General features: G+C 34.0%; 1 protein-coding gene across 1 annotated transcript in view; it reads left to right on the plus strand.

The window, feature by feature from the left end:
• The window catches only part of TMPRSS11A (transmembrane serine protease 11A), a 49,613-nt gene extending 29,609 nt beyond the window's left edge, over nt 1–20,004 (plus strand). The window contains exons 6-10 of the mRNA XM_079152678.1: nt 3,372–3,410; nt 5,535–5,706; nt 10,577–10,836; nt 14,908–15,050; nt 19,585–20,004. Of these exons, the coding sequence (XP_079008804.1) occupies nt 3,372–3,410; nt 5,535–5,706; nt 10,577–10,836; nt 14,908–15,050; nt 19,585–19,746 (776 nt within the window). The 3' untranslated portion in view covers nt 19,747–20,004. The remainder of the gene's footprint in view (nt 1–3,371; nt 3,411–5,534; nt 5,707–10,576; nt 10,837–14,907; nt 15,051–19,584) is intronic.
• Nucleotides 20,005–20,651: the final 647 nt, after the last annotated feature.

Below are 20,651 nucleotides of genomic sequence, written 5' to 3' on the forward strand. Positions count from 1 at the left end.
AAATAAAAGAAACCTTTAACAAGGCCCATCTCTATGCCCTCTCTAGGTCCATGAAATATCTAATTTTAAATTCCAATGAAGTGGGGAAATTAAACTTCATAGATGTAAAAGTCAGGCAAAAAAAGTTAAGGAATCTAATAAAGTGAACTAAGATTCTAGACTTCTACCTTTTTAATAGACTTCATTTAAAAGGGGTTCTATATTCAAACACATTTTAGAAATTCTGTCCATGATATTTGTCTCTTGGAAATTTATCCCTTACTTTAGCATATTTGAGACTCTGAGGAGTGTAGGTAGACAGAAACTTGTTTACCTTTGTATACTAAGCTGCATCCACAGCAGCTATTTCTGGCAGACAAGTACAGATTTCCCCTACAAATTCCAATGTACACCAGATTTAAGAGTCACAAAAGAGAGTCAGAACACATGATTTATATTGGAGATGAAACAGGATATCCTGCCCTGTAAGGATCTAGCTGACTCTTCAAGAGGAAATCTTACCAGGAAGTGAAAACTGAGGGAATGGAATGGTCAGAAGTTTGCTGATGTGACAGTCAGCTATTCAGGGAATAAAGCTGTGGACCTCTCCCAGATAGGAAGGAGGAACCTGTCAAATGCTTAATCCACCTACTTTGTTAGGTGGAGAGGCACAAAAACTGAGATTGTGAAATAGTGGCCATTCTGATAAGTTATGGGCTGTGTTATATGTAATTCCAGTAACAAGTTAATTTGCCAGGAATTTAAAAGATTGAGCTATCTGAAACCAGAAATGAAGCATGAAACAATCATTGGCTGTCTGACTTTTTCGTACCTTATGGACTCAACTCATGTGAGTTTTACCTTATTTTGATGACTGTACTAGATTAAAAGATAGAATGTACTGATGGAGAAACTGATTTGACAGCTACCTAATTCTAACTCCACTGAGTCACTGCAAACCCAAGTAATTGGTCTATACCTTTGTGTCTATTTTCTCATCTGTAAAGTTGTAATGATAATGTTTGTTCTTCCTGAAATCACAGAAATATAAGAATGTATAAGAAAAGAGAAAATACAACATAGAACATTGAAACTATTACTACTTAGGAAGCTATTAAATTTTGCATATCCTTTGGGAAGCTGAAAGCATTAGTATGAGTGATAGGTAATTGAAAGAGCTGGGATCTTTAAAGTTTCAGAATTTCCATAAACTCTCACCTAGGAAAGGTTCATATAGGGGAAAACTCAGTAGCAACTTTAAGGCAATTCCTGTAGGCAAAAACATTGCTTTCCAGAAATACTTCATCTTGGAACTTCCAAAAATATTTTAAAACTGCAGATATTCTAAGTCAAGTCTTGAAATAACCCTGTAGCTCAAGATTCATTCCATAATTTATCCAGAATCTATATTTTTGTTTTGTCAAATAATCATATATGGGGGTCTTCATAGATAAATGTGTCAAAGCAAAGCTAAAATCAGCTTCCTTGCATTGAAAAAGCCATAACTGCTGTAAAGCAGTTCACTACCTACAAATCAGGTGACACATCTCCCATTTCACATCTGTGATGCCTGTAGCATGTAATCCCCAAATACTAAGTAGATTTCTCCTAATTTAGAAGTGTGCTAGGAGTCAGTCACTTTTTAAACTAAATTGTTACTGTTTCTCTTCACTTCTACATACCTGTAAAGGAAAAGTATTTAGTAAAAACCAGAAATCTTCAACAGTTAGTTACTTTTGTATTGGCAGTTTATCTCCAAGTAAAATTATTCTCTCTAAAAATTCAATTCTTAAAAATCCAGTCACACTAAAACCATTGTGTTTACCCTAGAAATAGATAATTTGCATCCTGCTGGGACTAAGTTGATAATGTTTTAACTGAAGAATTTTAACATCATATTATTTTCTATTTTAATACATTACCAAGCACAAATTAAATCACTTTTTAAGTGAAACGAGAAATTTACTACTTTTAAACTATTTTTGGCTAAAAATTGAGCTCCTTCCATACAGTAAGCACTAAGACTGTATGGTGAACAATTGATTATTCACCCTACAGTGACTTAGGGATACCTCTAAGGGCACCTTTGAATTGGATATTTTCAGAAGTTCCCACTTTGAGACAGGCACAGTGGTATATACCTATAATCTCAGTTACACAGGAGGCCGAGGCAGGAAGGAGGATCATAAACTCAAGGCCAGACTCAGCATTTTAGCAAGAACCTCAGAAAATCAGTGAGATCCTATCTCAAAATTTAAAAATAAATTAAAAGGACTGGGGTGTAGCTCAGTGGTAAAATGCTCCTGGGTTTAATCCCCACTACAAAAAAAAAAAAAAAAGTTGCAACTTTTTAGAATTCATCATCCTAATTCCCCACATGGAATTTATAGAAAGTAGAATTAAACATTCTTATTTTGCACAATGAGAAATAGGATGCTGAGAATTTAAGTCTGAGAAACATGGCACTAATAGAAAAATAAATTTATGTATCTGCTCAGTGAACCATTTAACCTGAATAGCATTACAATTTTCATGGAAATAGTTTAACCTGAACAGCATTACAGTTTTCATGTAAACTTCCTTCTACCAATTTATTTTTTCTCAGTTTTACTGAAGTATAATTGACAACTAAAATATACATACATATACTATGTACATAATGTATGTTACATGTATGTAACATGTAACATGTTATTACATATTAATATATGTGTTTAAATATATATTTAAATATATGTTTAAATGTTTTTCCCTCATTAGATTCCTAATGTTGTTGGAAATTGACAATAATTGACCCTTACCAATGTTCAGCAGATGCTGAGTAAGAATACACAATAGTTTATTCTTTTTTAAAAATTTTTGATCATTTAGGAACTGTTTTAGAAATATTTTAAATGCAATTTTTATGTGGGAATTTTCAAAGTTTTTTCATCCTAACCCTTAACCCAAAAAAGAAAGGTTTATGTAAAATTTTAAGTAAAAAGACAAAGTCAACCTATTCTGCTTGAGGCAGGATTTGAGGCCTGGAACTCATCTACTTATGCCCTCTTTCACATTTCCTAAAGTGGAATACAAAAATAAAGCTTTACCTTGCACCACTGCAAAGCCACAGTTCTGTATTAATAGAAACTATTTGATTTGTGAATTTTAATCATCCACTATTTGTGTCTTACACACTCCTTGATATGTTATGTACTTTATTAGAGGTTGCCTATAAATCTCTAAAAAAATGCACACATATATTGCTAAATCAGATAGCTATTCTCCTGACTGACTCATCTGCTCAACTATCTAGAATCCATATAAGGTTAGTATCCTCTGATAATTCCTGGTTATTGAGACCAACCAAGAGAATATCAAATTATCATTCTTTGTTCCATTTTTTTTTTCAGCAATGAGTTCATCAACAGGGAAGCTAACTATCCAAGCATGTAAGTCTAGTCAGCGTATATAAACAAGTTTAATTTTCACATCATCAAGGCTATCTTCAAATATTAGCTCATCATTTCCCATCTCTGTCTCACATTTTCTTTGGGAAAGAAAAATAACTTGGAAATGGATGTTAATACTGTTTTTTTCTAATTCTAAGACTGAAATTTTAAAGTCATGTTCAAGAAAAACAAAATATTTTACATGTTAAAAATTCTGAAGAAAGTATATATTTCTTGTTTGGAATAAGCTGGTTTGCTTTCCTAATTTTTAAAAAATACTCTGAAATGTGCTTTCTGCTGAGAAATAAAATGATGAGATAGGAATACATAGAGAAAAGATAAACTCCATTATCTGAGCCTGACCACTCAAAATACACTTAATATTCTCACCTTCATAGCTGACAGTGGCTTCACTAACTTATTCACTTTGACTTATATCTTGAAAAATTTTACAAAAATGACGAAGAGTCTGAGCAGTCATGCTTATGCATTTGCCTTTGTGTCTTGAGAACACCCAAAATATGTTTATTTACTTTTCATTCATTCAATAAATATTTTTTTAAATTTACCAAGTACCAGAAAGTGTGTCTGGGGCTGATGGTAGGTACCATTACGAATGATGTTATTCAAACTTATAATTTCAAGGTAGGGGAAGATGGAAATAAATTAGGAAATACTAAAATAGTGTGATGAATGCTTTGACAGAGAAAGAGCACAATGCTCTGAGAGTTGACCAGAGATTTACTTAACCTGGTCTTGTGCAGCGAGAAAGTGATCAAGTGACCAGGACTAAGTGTTCAGGGCCAGGGAAGCAGAATGTAAAATGCCTTCAAGTTAGAGCGTAGTCATTTCTTATGAAAAATGTGAACATGGCTGAAACGCAGAACAGAGAATGGGGGACTGGGGTGTGGTCAATATTAATCAAGGACAAGAGCATATTGAACCATTTTTGCTTTATCTGGAGGACAATGAAATGTTACTAAAGGCTTCACACATTTCAGAAAGATCACTTGACTTCTAGTGTGGAGGATAGATTTGGAGAGGCAAAACTAAAAATGGGGAGGTGAATGGAAAAGCAGTTGTAGTTCTTCAGATGAGGAAAAATGGAGGAAAAATGGCAGTCTCAACTAGAGAAATGACAGAGGGATGGAGATTTCTAAAACATCTGGACATGTTTGAAGCATATTTATTATCAGATAAACAAATTTTATTTTTTGATACTTAATTAGTTGGAATGAGAATTGAGCTTACCATATTTTCTTCATTAACATTGTGATCTAAATAGTTTAGATTTTTAGCAGGATCCCTAAGTATGAGTAGCAGGAACAGCAAAGTAATTTCTGATGCACATGATAGAATACATGTCTGTTTATGTCAATAGTGAATTGTGATGTTCCATCCTGAAGAGTGAAGAACTGGTGATGACACATTAATTCAGGCCCGCCTTAGAAAGTAGTCACTCATAGAAGTGGATGAGAGGGGAGTTTCAAAAAAATAATAATATTAATAACAGGCAAGTACTTATCTGACCAGAGGGAGTTTTCTGATGAGGAAGTCATGTCAGGGTAACACTGCTGGATCACCGAAAACCGGCAAACAATATTAATAGGAGCTCCCAGAATAATTGGATAATCAACGTGTAAATTCACAGGCCTGATTTACCACCTTGTGGTGTGTTGACTGTGTGCAGCTTAGCAAAGCTTCAGTAGGCAACATACATCCACATCTACCAAAGTAAGGAGTAAGAAAATATCAACACATCAAGAAATACGTAGATTACATAGAGGGAAATGAGAGGGAGGCAGGGGCGGGGTATGAAAAATGGTGAAATGAGACAGACATCATTACCCTATGTGCATGTATGATTACATGAATGGTATGATTCTACATCGTGCACAACCACAGAAACAAAAAGATGTATCCCATTTGTGTACAATGAATCAAAATGCAGCCTGTAAAAATAAAATAATAATAATAATAATAAAGAAATACAGAGAATGGATAGTGATTTAGTACATGCTTATTCAATGATAGATGCAATTATTGTATTGCAGTACTCTATTATTATTTGTATAAACCATTAACTATGCATTTCTTATAACTTAATGATCTCATCTCTTTAAGGTTGCGGTAAACGAGCTGTCCCATTAATAGTCAACAGAATAATGTCTGGAGAACTTGCAGCCAAGGCTGCCTGGCCTTGGCAAGCTTCCCTTCAGCGCAGTAACATCCATCAGTGTGGAGCCACCTTGATTAGTGACAGGTGGCTTGTCACTGCAGCACACTGCTTTAAAAAGTAAGTTGACCTTACATTAGACCCCACACTGCTTAAAAAAACCGTTGACTTTAATCATATTCTGGGTACTAATCAGTGTCCCAAATATTACTGGAGTAAGATAAGAAAACTTTTTAGATCCTTTTCTAAAATAATGTTATACCTGCATATGTATTTGGAAAGGTTGGTGGGAATAGAGGAACTAGTAGTAATTATCCTGGTGTTCATCAATCAAGTCCTCAGAGTTTTAAATAAAGAAACTGTAAGAGAGCAGAAGTCATCCTAACACAAAATATTTACTAACAACATATAAAATTAGTCCTGTGTCAAACAGTGCTCTCCACTTAATACTAGTGCCTGTCTCTGCCAAACACTTGGGTCAGTCTTATGCCGATGATAAATAATCAGATTAATTGAAAAATGAAACTGAAATCTTCAATGGAACAGGAAGTTGGTAACTTCGATGAGGGAGAATGGCACAAACCAACTTATGTAGCATTATAACATGGAAATTGGGTAAAATTAAAGTTCACAACCAAAATGAGAAATTAGCAGGAGGATAAGGACAGGTATTTCACAAGAGATTCCCCTGAACCTTCAAGAATTAGGAAGGATTCTTGACCTAACCAATAAAACCTTGTATAATAGAGTACTTCTTGACAATAGTGCTATAAAAGATAAGCCCAAGGCAAAGATTAGTATATTGTACTATTGTGTAATGTTGGTGGTAGAATCTATTAGAGCACAGTTAACAATGGATAAATTTTTATTCATTGTGAGCACTGTTATACAACAAATTTTATTAAATATATGATAAAATAACTTTTTAAAAATAATTTTTAGGCTTAATACCAGTTAGATTTATTTTTATCACTATTGCGTTTAAATTTTTGGATTTCTTTCTAAGGAGATTAACCTTATGGCCATTGCTCAGAATGAATTATAGCAATAACAGGCTTTCTGAGTATCTCAGTCAAATAGGTAGCAACAGATTTTGTGGGCGGAACATTCCAAGCCATCTGGAGAGCTGGGTCAAATGCCTGTGGCCTTGGGTAATTTATTGACCTTAGTGTATTTGGAAACAGATGAATGAGGTCATCTTATGTTCCTTTTAATCTATAAACCTGTTAACCTGACTTGTTTCCATAATACATGCTATCTGACTAAGAGAATAAATCCACGTAGAGATTCTTAACAGAATATATACATATCTTTATAACATTGAACACTAAATCTGTGCTCTAATAGAGTCTACCACCAATATTGGTTGTTTCATCTGGAACAACAGGAACCAAATTTATTTGTTCATCTATTTAACAGCTGTTCTTAGAATCTCTTTTTCAGGCCAAACACAAAAATGAATGAGAATTTCCAAACCGTAAATGAAAACAAATATAGTTACTCTGTTTTCATAGAACCAACTTCAGGATGCTGTATCTTATCGGTTCTTCTTCAGATGTTTAGCTTCTGTCAGTGTCTCCCATAAAATATACTTCCAAGAACTAAACACAACAAGATTGATAGTGTGATTAATATCATACATGAAAAAGTAAAATAGGAAACTTCTGGCAAAGACAAATAATATAAATGTAATTCAAGGGTAACAGGTAACTTACTCAAAATAATAACTCTACTCAAAGGGTGATGATTCAGAATTTCTTAAAATACTGAGGACACTATACGTCTACCTAAGAAATCTAGCCTCCCTATATCCTAGACAGTATATTTTCTAGAATGATGACAGTAGGTATAGAAGTTGTGTTCATCAAATTAGCTGATAATAGAAGACTGGAAGAGAAATGGATATGTTGGGTAAGATAAACAAATTTTGAAGGTCCTTAGTTATATTAATGAGCAAGAACTGAATGATTAATTTTAGCAGGTATAAATGTAAGGCTCTAACTTGGGTCAGAAAAAAAGATTATCAGTACAAAAAGCAGAAATGTGCTTTAAAGTAAAACTTATTAAGAATTTTTTGGTCAGAAAATAGCTCACTTGTAGTCAGTTGTCTGCAATACTCTATTGTGATTTAGATTTCACTTTTTAAAAATTGGAGCCCAGAATAAACTAGATGTTAGACTCTTTGTTGCTCAGAGCCCTGGGATAGTAAATTCTGTTCTGACTGACACACTTAAAGAGAACTTGACAAAATAAAATGCTTTCAGAGTAGAGATTCTTGGAAGGTAAAGCAAAGGGATGGTCAAAATATGGTCAACCGACCAGCAGCCCTAACACCACTAAGGAATTTGTTAGAAAGGAAAGAATTGAAGATCTAGTCAACTACAGAATTAGGAACTGCACTTGAACAATATTTCCTAATTATTTGTATACACATCAAAATTTGAGAAACAATGCCCTAGGAGATGAAAATTTTCCCAAGAAAGCTTTGGTACAGATGATAGTTGTTTTAATAGATCTGAAGTACTCTTATGTAGAAGAGAATTAAGGAATCAAGAAAGAACCTGCAAAAAGCTGCCTAAAGATGAAAGGAATTCTAAGCAAAGAACATGCCACCATCTGCAGAAGAGCTCAGGCATAAACAATCACTACTTGAGAGTGTTTTTGTAGCAATGACTAGCATCAATTATTAAGCTCCACTATGCTACAAACATTTGATTAGATGCTTAAGAATTCTTTTATATAATTCTTATATTCATTCTGCTAAATAAGCCCTAATTGGAGGGATAAGAAAAGTAAAGAAATTTGCCTGTAGTCACAATGTTAGGAGAGGGTAGAATGGAAAACAAGCATATATATTCCTGATGCCAAAACTCATCTTTCAAACACTGGATCAGAGAGAGAACTAAATAATTTGTATGACCTTTCTCACCCTGAGATTGTTTGATATTATTTCAGTCTAATATTGAGTCGATACTTAAGAAAATTCATCACATATTAATTATTTTAAAAATAATAATGAAATTTCCATATCCCTTTTTTAGAGATGGCTTCCAGACCAGGTGTCACCATTTTGGATTTTCACAGTTTACTTTGGAGTCTAAATTCCTATACATTTATGTTTATCACCATTAATTATCATTAATTTTCATCTGGTAGATTTGGGCTCAGGTTAAAAGGTTAAGTTTAGAAAATATAATAATGTTTAGTGTCTCTCATTTTGAGTTTTTTTTTTCAGGTTTATCATCTACAAATGTAATAAAATACAAGGTCTATTAAATAGCATCAGGTCATCATTTGAAAGTTCTAGAAAGAGCATTTCCACTTGAGTAAATAGAGTTCAATATCTAATCTTTGCATTTTCAAGTCCAAAAAAACTTGATTTATGTTAAAATCATCTAGGCATGATTAAGTTGCGGGAACAACTTTGCACTTATATAACTCACAAAAAATACTGATTTAGAAATCAAAAGATCAGTATTTTATGCTATGTGAACAATAACAGTCATAAACAACTCTTTTTTTTTATTTAATAATTTTTTTTTATTGTAAACAAATGGGATACATATTGTTTCTCTGTTTGTACATGGCGTAAAGGCATACCATTTGTGTAATCATAAATTTACATACAGTAATGTTGTTTGATTCATAAACAACTCTTTACCAAACTTTTCTCATTAAAGCATTTTGTAGATGAAAATAAAAATTTTAGATAATAATAGTCCCAGCACAATTAACAGTTGTAAAATTGGACTTACCCCTATTGGTGTTTATATGCTCCTTCTAAGGTTAAAGTTAACAATTAAGAAATAATGAGAATGAGAAACAAGTATCTAAATAGGTAGTATGTCTCTCTGCTTATCCCTCATGAAGAATGTTAGTTAAATAAGAGTTCAAGAATATTATTCTTCCTATAAATAGATAGATTTTGGTGGGATTCAGTGTCCTATAGAGAAAAGACTAGAGTAAGGCAGGCAGACATATGATACCAGGCAAATGTTTTAATCCATCTAGTCCCTATTTTCCTTAAGTATAAAGTAAGAGCTTTACTAGATGATCTTTCATCATTACTAAATGATCTTTCTAATTCCATGTGTACCATGCTTTACTAGCTGCTTAAGCACGCAATCTAGAAGTCAGCCATACTTGGTTGTCTCTCAGAAGACTACTGCAATCATCCTTTGAGAGCTTTTACCATACCCACACTTGACTTTCAACAATCTAGTTTCCAGAAAGAACCAATATGACTTTTTTTGGAAAATGTAAATGAGACTACATAACTCCCTGCCTTGAAAACATCAAGTGAATTCCTACTTGAGTGAAATTTAAGCAACTTGTCATGTCCTATAAGATACCACGTTCCCTGTTTACCTTTCGAATCTCATCCTCCACCATCCTTAACTTCATGTTCTAAATCAGAGCCCATTCGGTCCAAAGCCTTGGAGTGTTTGCTTGGGAATTTGACTCCCTTGTCCTCTCATTGCTGACTCCTCATCAACCATGTCTCAGTCTAAAAGTGCTATTCTTCCAAAAAGTCTTCCCTAACTACCTCCTGTACTATATATATTACACTATTTTATTCATAGCCCTTATCATTGAAGTTATTTATCTGCTTTTTAATTTTCTTTGATCTTTTTCCTTCCCTCAAACTTAATAATCCTGTGAGCTGGAAACTTATATCTTGTTCATGTATTTATTGCTAGCATATTGATAACATTCAGCACATAGTTTCTCAACAAGTATTTGCTGAAGGAATAGATGAATAATATCGTATGTGTCATATAGTTCTAAAATTCAATAACTTGGTATTGAATTTTAGTTCTGTTATTTGCATATATTTTATTCTTCAAAATACTAAATGATCAAAGAAATATGTAATTGCAACCAAGTATTCTCAGAATGGTATTTTCGCTTTTATTAGCCTAAATGCTCTTAATGTTGTTCATATATTCTGTGTGGTTCATATATTCTGCTAATTTCTAACCTTTTCCAGTAATGCAAATCCACGTCAATGGACTGTTACTTTTGGAACAACAATAAATCCTCCCTTAATGAAAAGAGAAGTGAAAAGAATTATTGTCCATGAGCGATATCGCTCCCCAGCAAGAGAGTATGACATTGCCGTTGTGCAGTTCTATCCCAGAGTCACCTTTTCAGATGACATACGCAGGATTTGTTTGCCAGAAGCCTCTGCATCTTTCCCACCAAATTCAACTGTCTACATCACAGGATTTGGAGCACTTTATTATGGTGGTAGGTATCTCAGAAAAGCTAAAGAAATGTTAAGCCCTTTTTTGGGCAGTATGATTTAATCTCCGCTAGTATCATCCTGCCAGTCATTTCCACAGTTTGGTTGGGTTAGTTGGGGCTTTTACTTTGCAAGTGACTGAAAACGATTCAAATTAACCAAAGCAGAAACAAAGACAAAAACAAAAACAAACAGCAAATGGCCCTTATTATACTTTGGAAATCAATAGTGGTGAGAAGCCTGACTTCAAACACAGCTAGATTCAATTAGTTTGTATGGTAACCTCGAGCTCTTAGTCTTGGAATCTATTTCTTGGCTCTGTTGTTCCCATGTTAGCTTCATTTGGAGGGATTCTAGCTCCACTTAGTGGCAAACATTGCCAACAGCATGCGGCATGCTGGCTGATACTCCAATTGAATGACCGAGTCAAATACTCGGCAAAATTTGCTATAGTACTAAAGAGGTTAATTTGAGGGTGACTGTGAATAAGAAAAGCATAGAGATAAATGATCAAAACATATTTTCTTATCTAAAGTGATTCATTGATAAAATGATTGTTGATATACTAACAATCTCCTAAGAAATAATAATGACTTGGTTATTGAATGTTTTGTGGCATTCTCAGGCACACTCTGGATTCTATGAGGTAGTCCAGGTACATATGTATAACAAGAGTTAGAGGGTTTCTTTAACTCCAGGCTTGAGAAGATGAGAAAGGGATTTCTGAGAATGATAAAATCCATTAACAGAATTGTATACAATTTATTTACATACAACAAAATATGAGGAATAAACCTAATTTTCTGCTCCATTAAAGGACAAGGAATACTCTTTCACTGACATACATAAGAATAGGATTTGTGATTCTAGATTTTCTCCAGATACTTTACTCTTCATAGTGATGAATACTAAATATTCATTACTTTCTTAAAGGTGTTATTACCAATCCCAGAAAATGCTACCCATAGATTATCAGTTATAATAGATTAAAGGGGTAAGCCTGATACCTCATTATGTTTACACTGTCTCTAATGGGTTTCCTTTTAAGAAAGGGTTTGCAGTCTCTGCTTCATAATGGTGGGAGCAGCATCATGAATTCCCTTTGGGTTGGCAGAAGAGTTCATTTTCTCCCACTAGTTTGAGTTTAACATAGACAAATACCTGCCGTAATACTTTGTTAATAACAATAGAATCTGACATTTGTAGAACATTATACCCCAAAACACAGTATATACATTAAGTAGCAGTCAAATCCAGGTCATAAATCAAAGCTTGGTGCTGCCACTCTGGAAAGCAGTGTGGAGAATCCTCAGAAAACTTGGAATAAACCTACCTTTTCACCCAGTTATCCCACTCCTCAGTTTATATCCAAAGGACTTAAAATTAGCATACTATAGTATTGCAGACACTTCAATGTTTACAGCAACTCAATTCACAATAGCTAGATTGTGGAACCAATCTAGATGCCCTTCAATAGATGAATGGATAAAGGAACTGTGCTATATATACACAATGGAATATTATTCAGCCATAAGGAAGAAGAATATTACGACATTTGCAGATAAATGGATGGAATTGGAGAATACCATGCTAAGTGAAATAAGCCAATTCCAAAAAATCAAAGGCCAAATGTTTTCCCTGATAAGTAGATGATGATATATAATTGGGCAGTGGGATGGAGGGTGAGAGAAGAATGAAGGAATTTTAGATTACATAGAGGAAAATGAGACAGGGGGTATGAAAAATGAGGGACTGAGACAGACATCATTACCCTATATAAATGTATGATTACATGTGTGGTATGAATCTACATCATGCACAACCATAGAAATGAAAAGATGTGCCCCATTTTTGTACAATGAATCAAAATGCAGTCTGTAAAAATAAAAAAAAATTTATAAAGCACAAAAACTGAAATCCATGAAATATGTGATCATGATGGACTCAAATTAGAAATAACCAATAGAAAGATAACAGGAAAATCTCCCCAATACTTAGAAATTAAACAACATACCCATAAATAAAAGGAAGTCTCAGGGCAAATCTTTAAAATACTTTGAACTAAATGAAAACTAAATCCTGTATGCAGGACGCAGTAAAATAAACAGACAAATGCATTACAAATGCTTGCATTAGTAAAGAAAAAACATGTCAAATCAATAATCTAAGTTCCCACCTCAAGAAACTAGTATAGAAGAGAAAAATAAGCCTCAAACAAGTATAAGTAAATAAATAATAAAGAAAAGAATAGAAATGAATGAAATTTAAAAAGAAAATAAAGAAAATTGATGTATAAAAATCTGATTCTTTGACAAAAATTGATGCTTTATAGAAAATGTTTTTAAGTATTTACACAGTAGGTAAGATATAGTGAGAGATGTCCAAAATTTATAGGATATGCTTTTTATAATTGTGAAATATTTTATCAACTAATTTGCTGAAAACGTTATGAATTTACCCTATCACCTACAAAGTATGGATTGTCAGTTTCACTTTACTCTTCCCAGCACTGTACATAATAATGTAATAGGCAAAATAATTATATTTGAAGAACAAAAATAACTTTCAAAATTCCTTAGCATATTTCTGAGTTATTCACTTATACACTATATGTGCAAACACCTCTCCAGAAGTAAATCTTGAAATTATCTTCTTGAAAATCTTGAGATGGTGTCTGTATTAGATTTCTATTACTGTATAACAAATTACTAATGGAACAGCTTACAACAGCATCTGTTTATTATTATCTCACCATTCCATGTGTTGGAAGCTAAAACTCAGCTTAGTGTGGTCTTCTCAGAGACTCACAAAACTTCAATCAAGGTATTGACTGGGTATGGCCTTATTGTGGCTCAGAATTCTCTTCTAAGCTCACCAGTTGTGGACAGAATTGTTTCTTACAGCTGTAGAACTCATGGTAGCTTGCTTCCTCAGCACCACTGGCAAAGTATCTCTGAACTCAGGGAAATTCTATGTTCTTTCTGAAAAGCCTTCCCTGGTTTGGTCAGGCCTACTTTAAGATAATCTCCCTTTAGATTAACTCAACATCAATCTGGTTAGTGATCTTATTTATGAATGTAAAATTCACATATTTTTGCCATATAACATTAACCTAATCATTAGAATGATGTCTATTATAGTAACAGATTTCTATCCTGCTTGCGGGGAGGAGAATCATATAGCAATTTGGCAGGTCATCCTAAAAGTCTTTGCAACCAGTGTCATGATTTCCTAAGCAATACATGGTTTAATATAAGGAATCCCAGAATTCATGCACTATTCTTAGTTTTATACCAAGTCTTCCTGCAATAATATAGACTTCAGGGGGCTTATAACCTAGAGTACCTAATCTATATAAGAGATGCTATCTTGCCATTTAATAAGTGAAATCTCCTTATAAAATGTAAAGGATAAAATAAATGTGTATAGTATGATAGTTATTTTATGAAGCTGACAGAGAAAACTAAGCATATAAAGTTTCTGGGAGCAATATGAAATCCACAAATACAAACTTCATAAAAAATGAAATGCCTTTTTAAAAAATATAAACTGATTATTTTTGTGTATGTGGTATTAGGGATAGAACCCAAACTCAGGCTCAGGATTACATTACTAGTCTATATATATATATATGTATATACATATATATATATATATACATACACACATATACATATGTATATGTATATATATGTATATATATAGGGTTTTACTAAATTGCCAAGATTGACCTCAAGTTTCTGATCTTCCCAAATCACTGGGACACTGAGACTATAGGTGTAGACTACCATACTCAGATAAACTGATTATTTTAAAATAAATACACAAAGATTTTTCCAAAAAGGAAATCTAAAGGTTTTTTTGCTTGTAGAGATATTTATAAAAATGTGACAGAAAATAATGATTCTTAAATGTGCCAAATTTAATTAGAATTTTTTTCTCTAGGACTGCTTATATTAAACTTATTCTCTATTGACAATTTTAGAATGAAGAAGATTAGAAAAAAAAGTCTTCTCAACATTGCTCTAAGTGAGGATGATCATTATGCAAGTAAAATTACTTTTTTTTTTTTTCAGGAGAATCCCAAAACAATCTTCGAGAAGCCAAAGTGAAGATCATAAGTAATGCTGTGTGCAAACAACCACAGGTGTATGGCAATGACATAAAATTTGGAATGTTCTGTGCTGGATATCTGGAAGGAATTTATGATGCCTGCAGGGTAGGTTGGAGAGAAAAAATAATCCAAATATCATAACCACCTCCTCAAATTTTTATCTGATCCAGGAAATATTCTATATTCTACATTCTTTATATTAGTACAAAATACAGATACCACATCAGCTCCAAAAAGTTCTAAATGTAAATTTTACAGCAAATACATAGTATAAACTGCTTTAGTAAGTCAAATGAAGTAAGTGAAATGTTTCTTTGATACTATCAAATAAACCAATAAAATTTCTTAATAACCAGAAATCCAAAGATTGATAAAGCAAAATATCTTTCCTCAAAGGATTCCCATCCTAAAGAAGGAAATAATGTGATGTTATAAATGACATAATGAGGAACAAATATATTTCCTTGAAGAGAACATTTTTGGAACTAGTGTCAGAGAGATGATGTTTCAGTGAGTCCTGAAGAGCAAATAGTACTTGCACAATTGCAGAATAAGAAAAAAAAAAAAAAAATTAGAGAAAAGAGAAAGAGCACAGCCCAAACTACAAAGGTATGGTTACAATTCCTAATTGAGGGAATATCACATAATCTGTTGGGTCTGAGCATAAGGAGTGTGTGTGGTGAAAAGTCTAATTAACAGTGGAAAGGTGGATTAGGCCACATTGGCAGTAGCCTAGCGTTCTTTCCAGTGCATCCCTCTGTCCTCTACCATCTATCTGGCATGTATATTTCTGACAAAGGTATGAGTGTGCATCTTCCCAGAGGCATTTGGTTTCTAACATGAGATTCTTGAAAACTTCAATGAGGTAACTCTGTGGTGAAATGATAGGAATGGTATTGATATCAAGTGGCAGAAAGCCCTGTCCAAAGTCCCATAAACTACACAGCATGGGCAACATGTGTCAGAAAAGGAGGCAGTGAGTTTTGTAGCATATAGGCTGGGCATGAGCAGGATCCAGCACATGTCTAACCTCAGTTGCCAAGAATGAGGAGGGAGGCAGGCAGAATTGAGGGACTCCAGCAAGGTCAACGCCAGGGGAAAAAAGTGGAAGGTGGCATCAGGAGATTTGGAGCAAAAGGACGAGAGTTCAGACGGTGACATTACTGAGAAGCCTCAGAAGTATTGGTAGTCCCAGGGAAGCCTCAGTGGATTGGGAGCAGAGGTAAAATTCCTGCCCAGCTGTGCAAAGTAATAAAACAAACCTATAGGAAAACAGGGTAAGTTCTCAAGGAAGTGACTCAAGCATAAGTATCCAAGACACTAGTACAGTGATTTTAATGGGGTTATGTGGTGATAAAACAGAAGCTCGAACATCAGTGACAGCCTGACTTTCGCAAATTTACCAACTATTGATGTGGAACTCAATAAATTCCATGCCTTACATACAGGATAAGAAGAGAGAGACCTTAATTTTTCTACCGGAAGTCTAGTGAGGAAAGACCCAAACACAAATGACAAAGGATCAGAACTACTGACATCAAAGACAGAAATGGAAAATTTTCACAACTTAGCGCAGATTTGTGATTTTGCTACTGTTTATAGTTCAATCAAGAGTTTACAAAAAGAAAAAATTCTAGTTCTAACAACTATGCAGGCACTGTTGGGTGTGTTCTCCCAATATGGCATTAGAAATCCTTCCATAAAACAGTAGGTGGGTTTTGGAAACAGTTTTCTAGAGGAACCGTAATTCAAATCCAGGTAGTTGGGAACATAATGTATAGGAAAATTAGTCCACAATTTTCCCTGATAAGTGTTTTATTCATTCTAAGTCTGTTATTTATTCAAAAAGGCTTAAACTCCCTGCTTTGTGCCATGCACCATCTCAGCTACTACATGGAAGCTGCTTTCAGGGAACTGACTCTCCAGTACACAAAAGTGCATTAACACAGAATATACAGTAATAAAGGAAGATGCCTGTAATGGAGTGCTTGGAAGAAAAAGGACATATTTCTGTAAGAATATAAGAAAAATGAACACCATTTAGAGGGGTGAAGCTGAAGTTGAAGGGTGGCTAGAGTTGAACTAGCACCAAAAGAGGAGGAGTTAACTGGGAAAGCTGTAATGATGATGGGCTAGAGAGAACCATAGGAACTGAAGACCTTTAGCAGATTGCAGAAGATATAGGCTCAACGTTGCCAGGTGAGGCAAGAGGGTTGGCTGGCAGGGCCTTGTCAGCCACCTTAAGTATTTTGCCCTTTTTCCTAAGAGCAATGGAAAGCCACTAAAATTTTTAATCAAGTTAAAATGTATAATATGTGATAAATACATATGAAGTTCTCAAAACATTGTCTGAGTATTATTAGAGTATTATTAGATGCTTGCTAAGTTAAAGAAGTTGTTCAATCAATTTTGAACATTTTGAAAATCATTCTGCTCAAGTAAGGAGAAAATCTGGATATGGCCATGGTGGATAAGTTAGCATGTGTTGCGAAAATCCAGGTGAAAATGGTAATTTGGAATAAGAAGGTAGCATAGAGACAGAGCTAAACACAGAAGTTAGGAGCTAAAATTGACAAGTGAAAGGATGACTTTGATATGATTGGAGAGAGCAAGTATCAAAGCATGATACCTAAATTTCTGGCTAAAAAAATGAAAATAAAAATAAATCAAATTTCTGGTTTGAATAACTTGGAAAATTGTGGTAACAAACAATGTGTCAGGGCAAAGATTCACATCCTACAGAGATCCTGAGTCCAGCATCAGCCATGCGGAGTTTGAGGTGCTTTTGAGACACTAACGTGAGGAGCTGCTCTTGCACCCTCATCCACACTACATCCCCACCAAGGATGCCATCTGTCCTCCTACCTACTGAGAGTCCACAGTGTTATGTGTTAATTTGTATATTATATTTTATATTTTATACAATTTATATTACTTTTATTCTAATTCACCTTTTAGTATTTTGTTATTAACATTAATCATATTAATATTGCTTTTCTTATTCATATTATATTATTTATATATCACATTTTATAAATTTTATTTTGAAAGAGCATAATTCCTCTTTTTTTGTGTGTATGTATAAGCTTCTAAGCCTACCCCCACTATGTTCTCTGTCTCTGTCCTCTTCTGCTACTAACTGGGCCCTTTGTTTAGCACTCAGTTTTCTGTAATATAGCTGCTTGGTACCTTTGTGCCCTGCCTCTTACAACAGGTGATAAGAACTTTGGAAGTACCTCTTTCTTAGGAAACCACCTGGTAGGATATTTCATTACAAGGGAGAAAATCAAGAAAGGGGAAGTTAAGGAACCCAAGGCACTGTAAATCAACACAAAAGAATGGTGATGAATAGACAGTCCCAGGATCACCTCTGCACCAGGGTTAAACTAACCAGTCTAAGTTGGATAAAAGAAAGGGGTGTGTGTGTGTGTGTGTGTGTGTGTGTGTGTGTGTGTGTGTGTAGGGAGGAAGTAGGGAAATTGAGAAAGTCTGCGTATGTTGAGATGGGGGAACATCTTCAGAGGAAGTAAAACAACTGATGTGTTCCTGAAGTGGCACAATGTGATTCAGTGACATCTCAGTGACTCAGGAGGCTGAGGCAGAAAGATCTCAAGTTTGAAGAGGCCCTAAGCAACTCAGAGAAACCCTGTCTTCAAATTAAAAATAAAAATGACTGGGAATGTAGCTCAGGGGTGAAGCGCTCCTGGGTTCAGTCTCTAGAACTGATGTGTCTTTGGTGTCCTTGAGCATTAGTAAACATTACTGTTAAATCTACGTAGATTTTTTGGAACATTACACATTTGTCAAGGTACATGGAAAACTAGCCAAAGAATGGCCCAGAATGGTGTTGCATGCCTGTAATTCCAGTGACTCAGGAGGTTGAGACAGGGGGATCACAAGTTCAAGACCAGTCTCAGGATCTTAGCAAGGCCCTAACCAACTTAGTGAGAATCTGTCTCCAAAAAGTAAATAAATAAATAAATAAATAAATATAAATAATGACTGGTAATGTGTCTAGATGGTTAAGCACCCCTGGGTTCAATCACTAGTACCAAAAAAAAAAAAAAAAAAAAAAGGAAGAAGAGAAAAGAATGTGTTATTAGTTCTAGGAAACTAAACTCTGCCCGTCAAATGTAATAACATAATCAAAATGTTGCTTGATTCACTAATAAATGACATTTATAAAGTATGTCAAAGATTAAAGTAAACATTGGCTATTAATTTAACCCAAAATGGAGATACATAACATAAAGATATGTTGAGGAAAAGTGATGAAGAGATTGTAAAGCAGCTAAATCTCCATCTATATAACAGAAAATCAATATACACAGGTTACTCCTGGGGAAACAGGCTGAATGAGGAAATGTGAGACATAAATTGCTTTTAACCCTCTACGTATTCTTCATATTCATTTTTCCTTTTAACTAAGTATTGTGTACAAAAAAACAATAATATAAAGATGTGGAAATTGAACCTTACAGCTATTTATAATTTTTAAATTCATGTTTCAGTGAATTATTCTACATTGTTAATCTATACATACTCTTTTCTGTTAAAAGAAATAAAATGTGGTTCATCAAAATAAATAATAAGCTTTATGTCAAGCTAATTTTCTTTCTCCTTTTTTTTGAATTTTCAGGGTGATTCTGGGGGACCATTAGTTGTAAAAGATCTTAAAGATACCTGGTATCTCATTGGAATTGTGAGCTGGGGAGATAACTGTGGTCAAAAGAACAAACCTGGAGTCTACACACAAGTAACTTATTACCGACGCTGGATTGCTTCAAAAACAGGCCTCTAAATCACCATAAAAGTTAAACAAAGAGCACTGTATGCAGGTCATACACATTTGAGAATTTGGATGTACAGTGGGCTTAGTACAATGAAGTGATATGCAATGACTGAACCTGGCAACATGAGATACAGAACATGATTTATTTTACAATCATTTTAATTCATCAATAATACATTGCCAATTTATAAGGAATTTTTATTTGTAAAGCAATAAGCCATTTTATCCTGGCTTGAAAATTAGAGCAGAGATATTCAGCTCTTTAAAGTGAATAAGTTAAAGTATACATGAGCTGCAATACAAACTTTTTAAGGTACCCTGTGATATAGTATGCTTTCGTCAGGGTTGTCCCCCAAAATGAGAAACTTTCTGAACTCTCAAGGAGTTCAGGGAACTCTTATATAATTTCCTATCACTTCTCCAGGGCTCACAAGTTTCACAAGTACTTTTTTTTTTTTAAACTGTCCCTGTTCTTCCTGGTTTTCAAAAGAGATTTTCTGTCACAAGAAATAAATTTGCTATTCTAAATGCACTCAGGAGACTTTCCTAAAGGAAAGCTGTATTTCACAAACAAAATCTGGCAGTATAGGCCACAATCTTCAAACTTACAGTTGTGAAAACTTTTTTTTCTGTAATTTTTTAACATGCACATTCATACACATACACATGTTCCTATACTACAGATATGCTAAAAAGAAAACCTGATTAATGTTTGATATATGTAGTAATTATCTAATCAAAAATGTATTTTGTTTTGAAAATTTGGTGGAGCAGCGTGATGGTAGTTTCATGAGCAGTCCCAGACCATTTTAGAGACATTTTGAAGATGCACTTACATGTTTTGATCACCAGGGGGAGATTTTGTCCTTTATTATTGTAAGGTTAAAGACCTGAAAATAACAGAATATTAATAC

This window comes from Sciurus vulgaris (genome assembly GCF_902686455.1).
Source record: "Sciurus vulgaris genome assembly, chromosome: 9".
Lineage (NCBI taxonomy): Eukaryota > Metazoa > Chordata > Mammalia > Rodentia > Sciuridae > Sciurus > Sciurus vulgaris.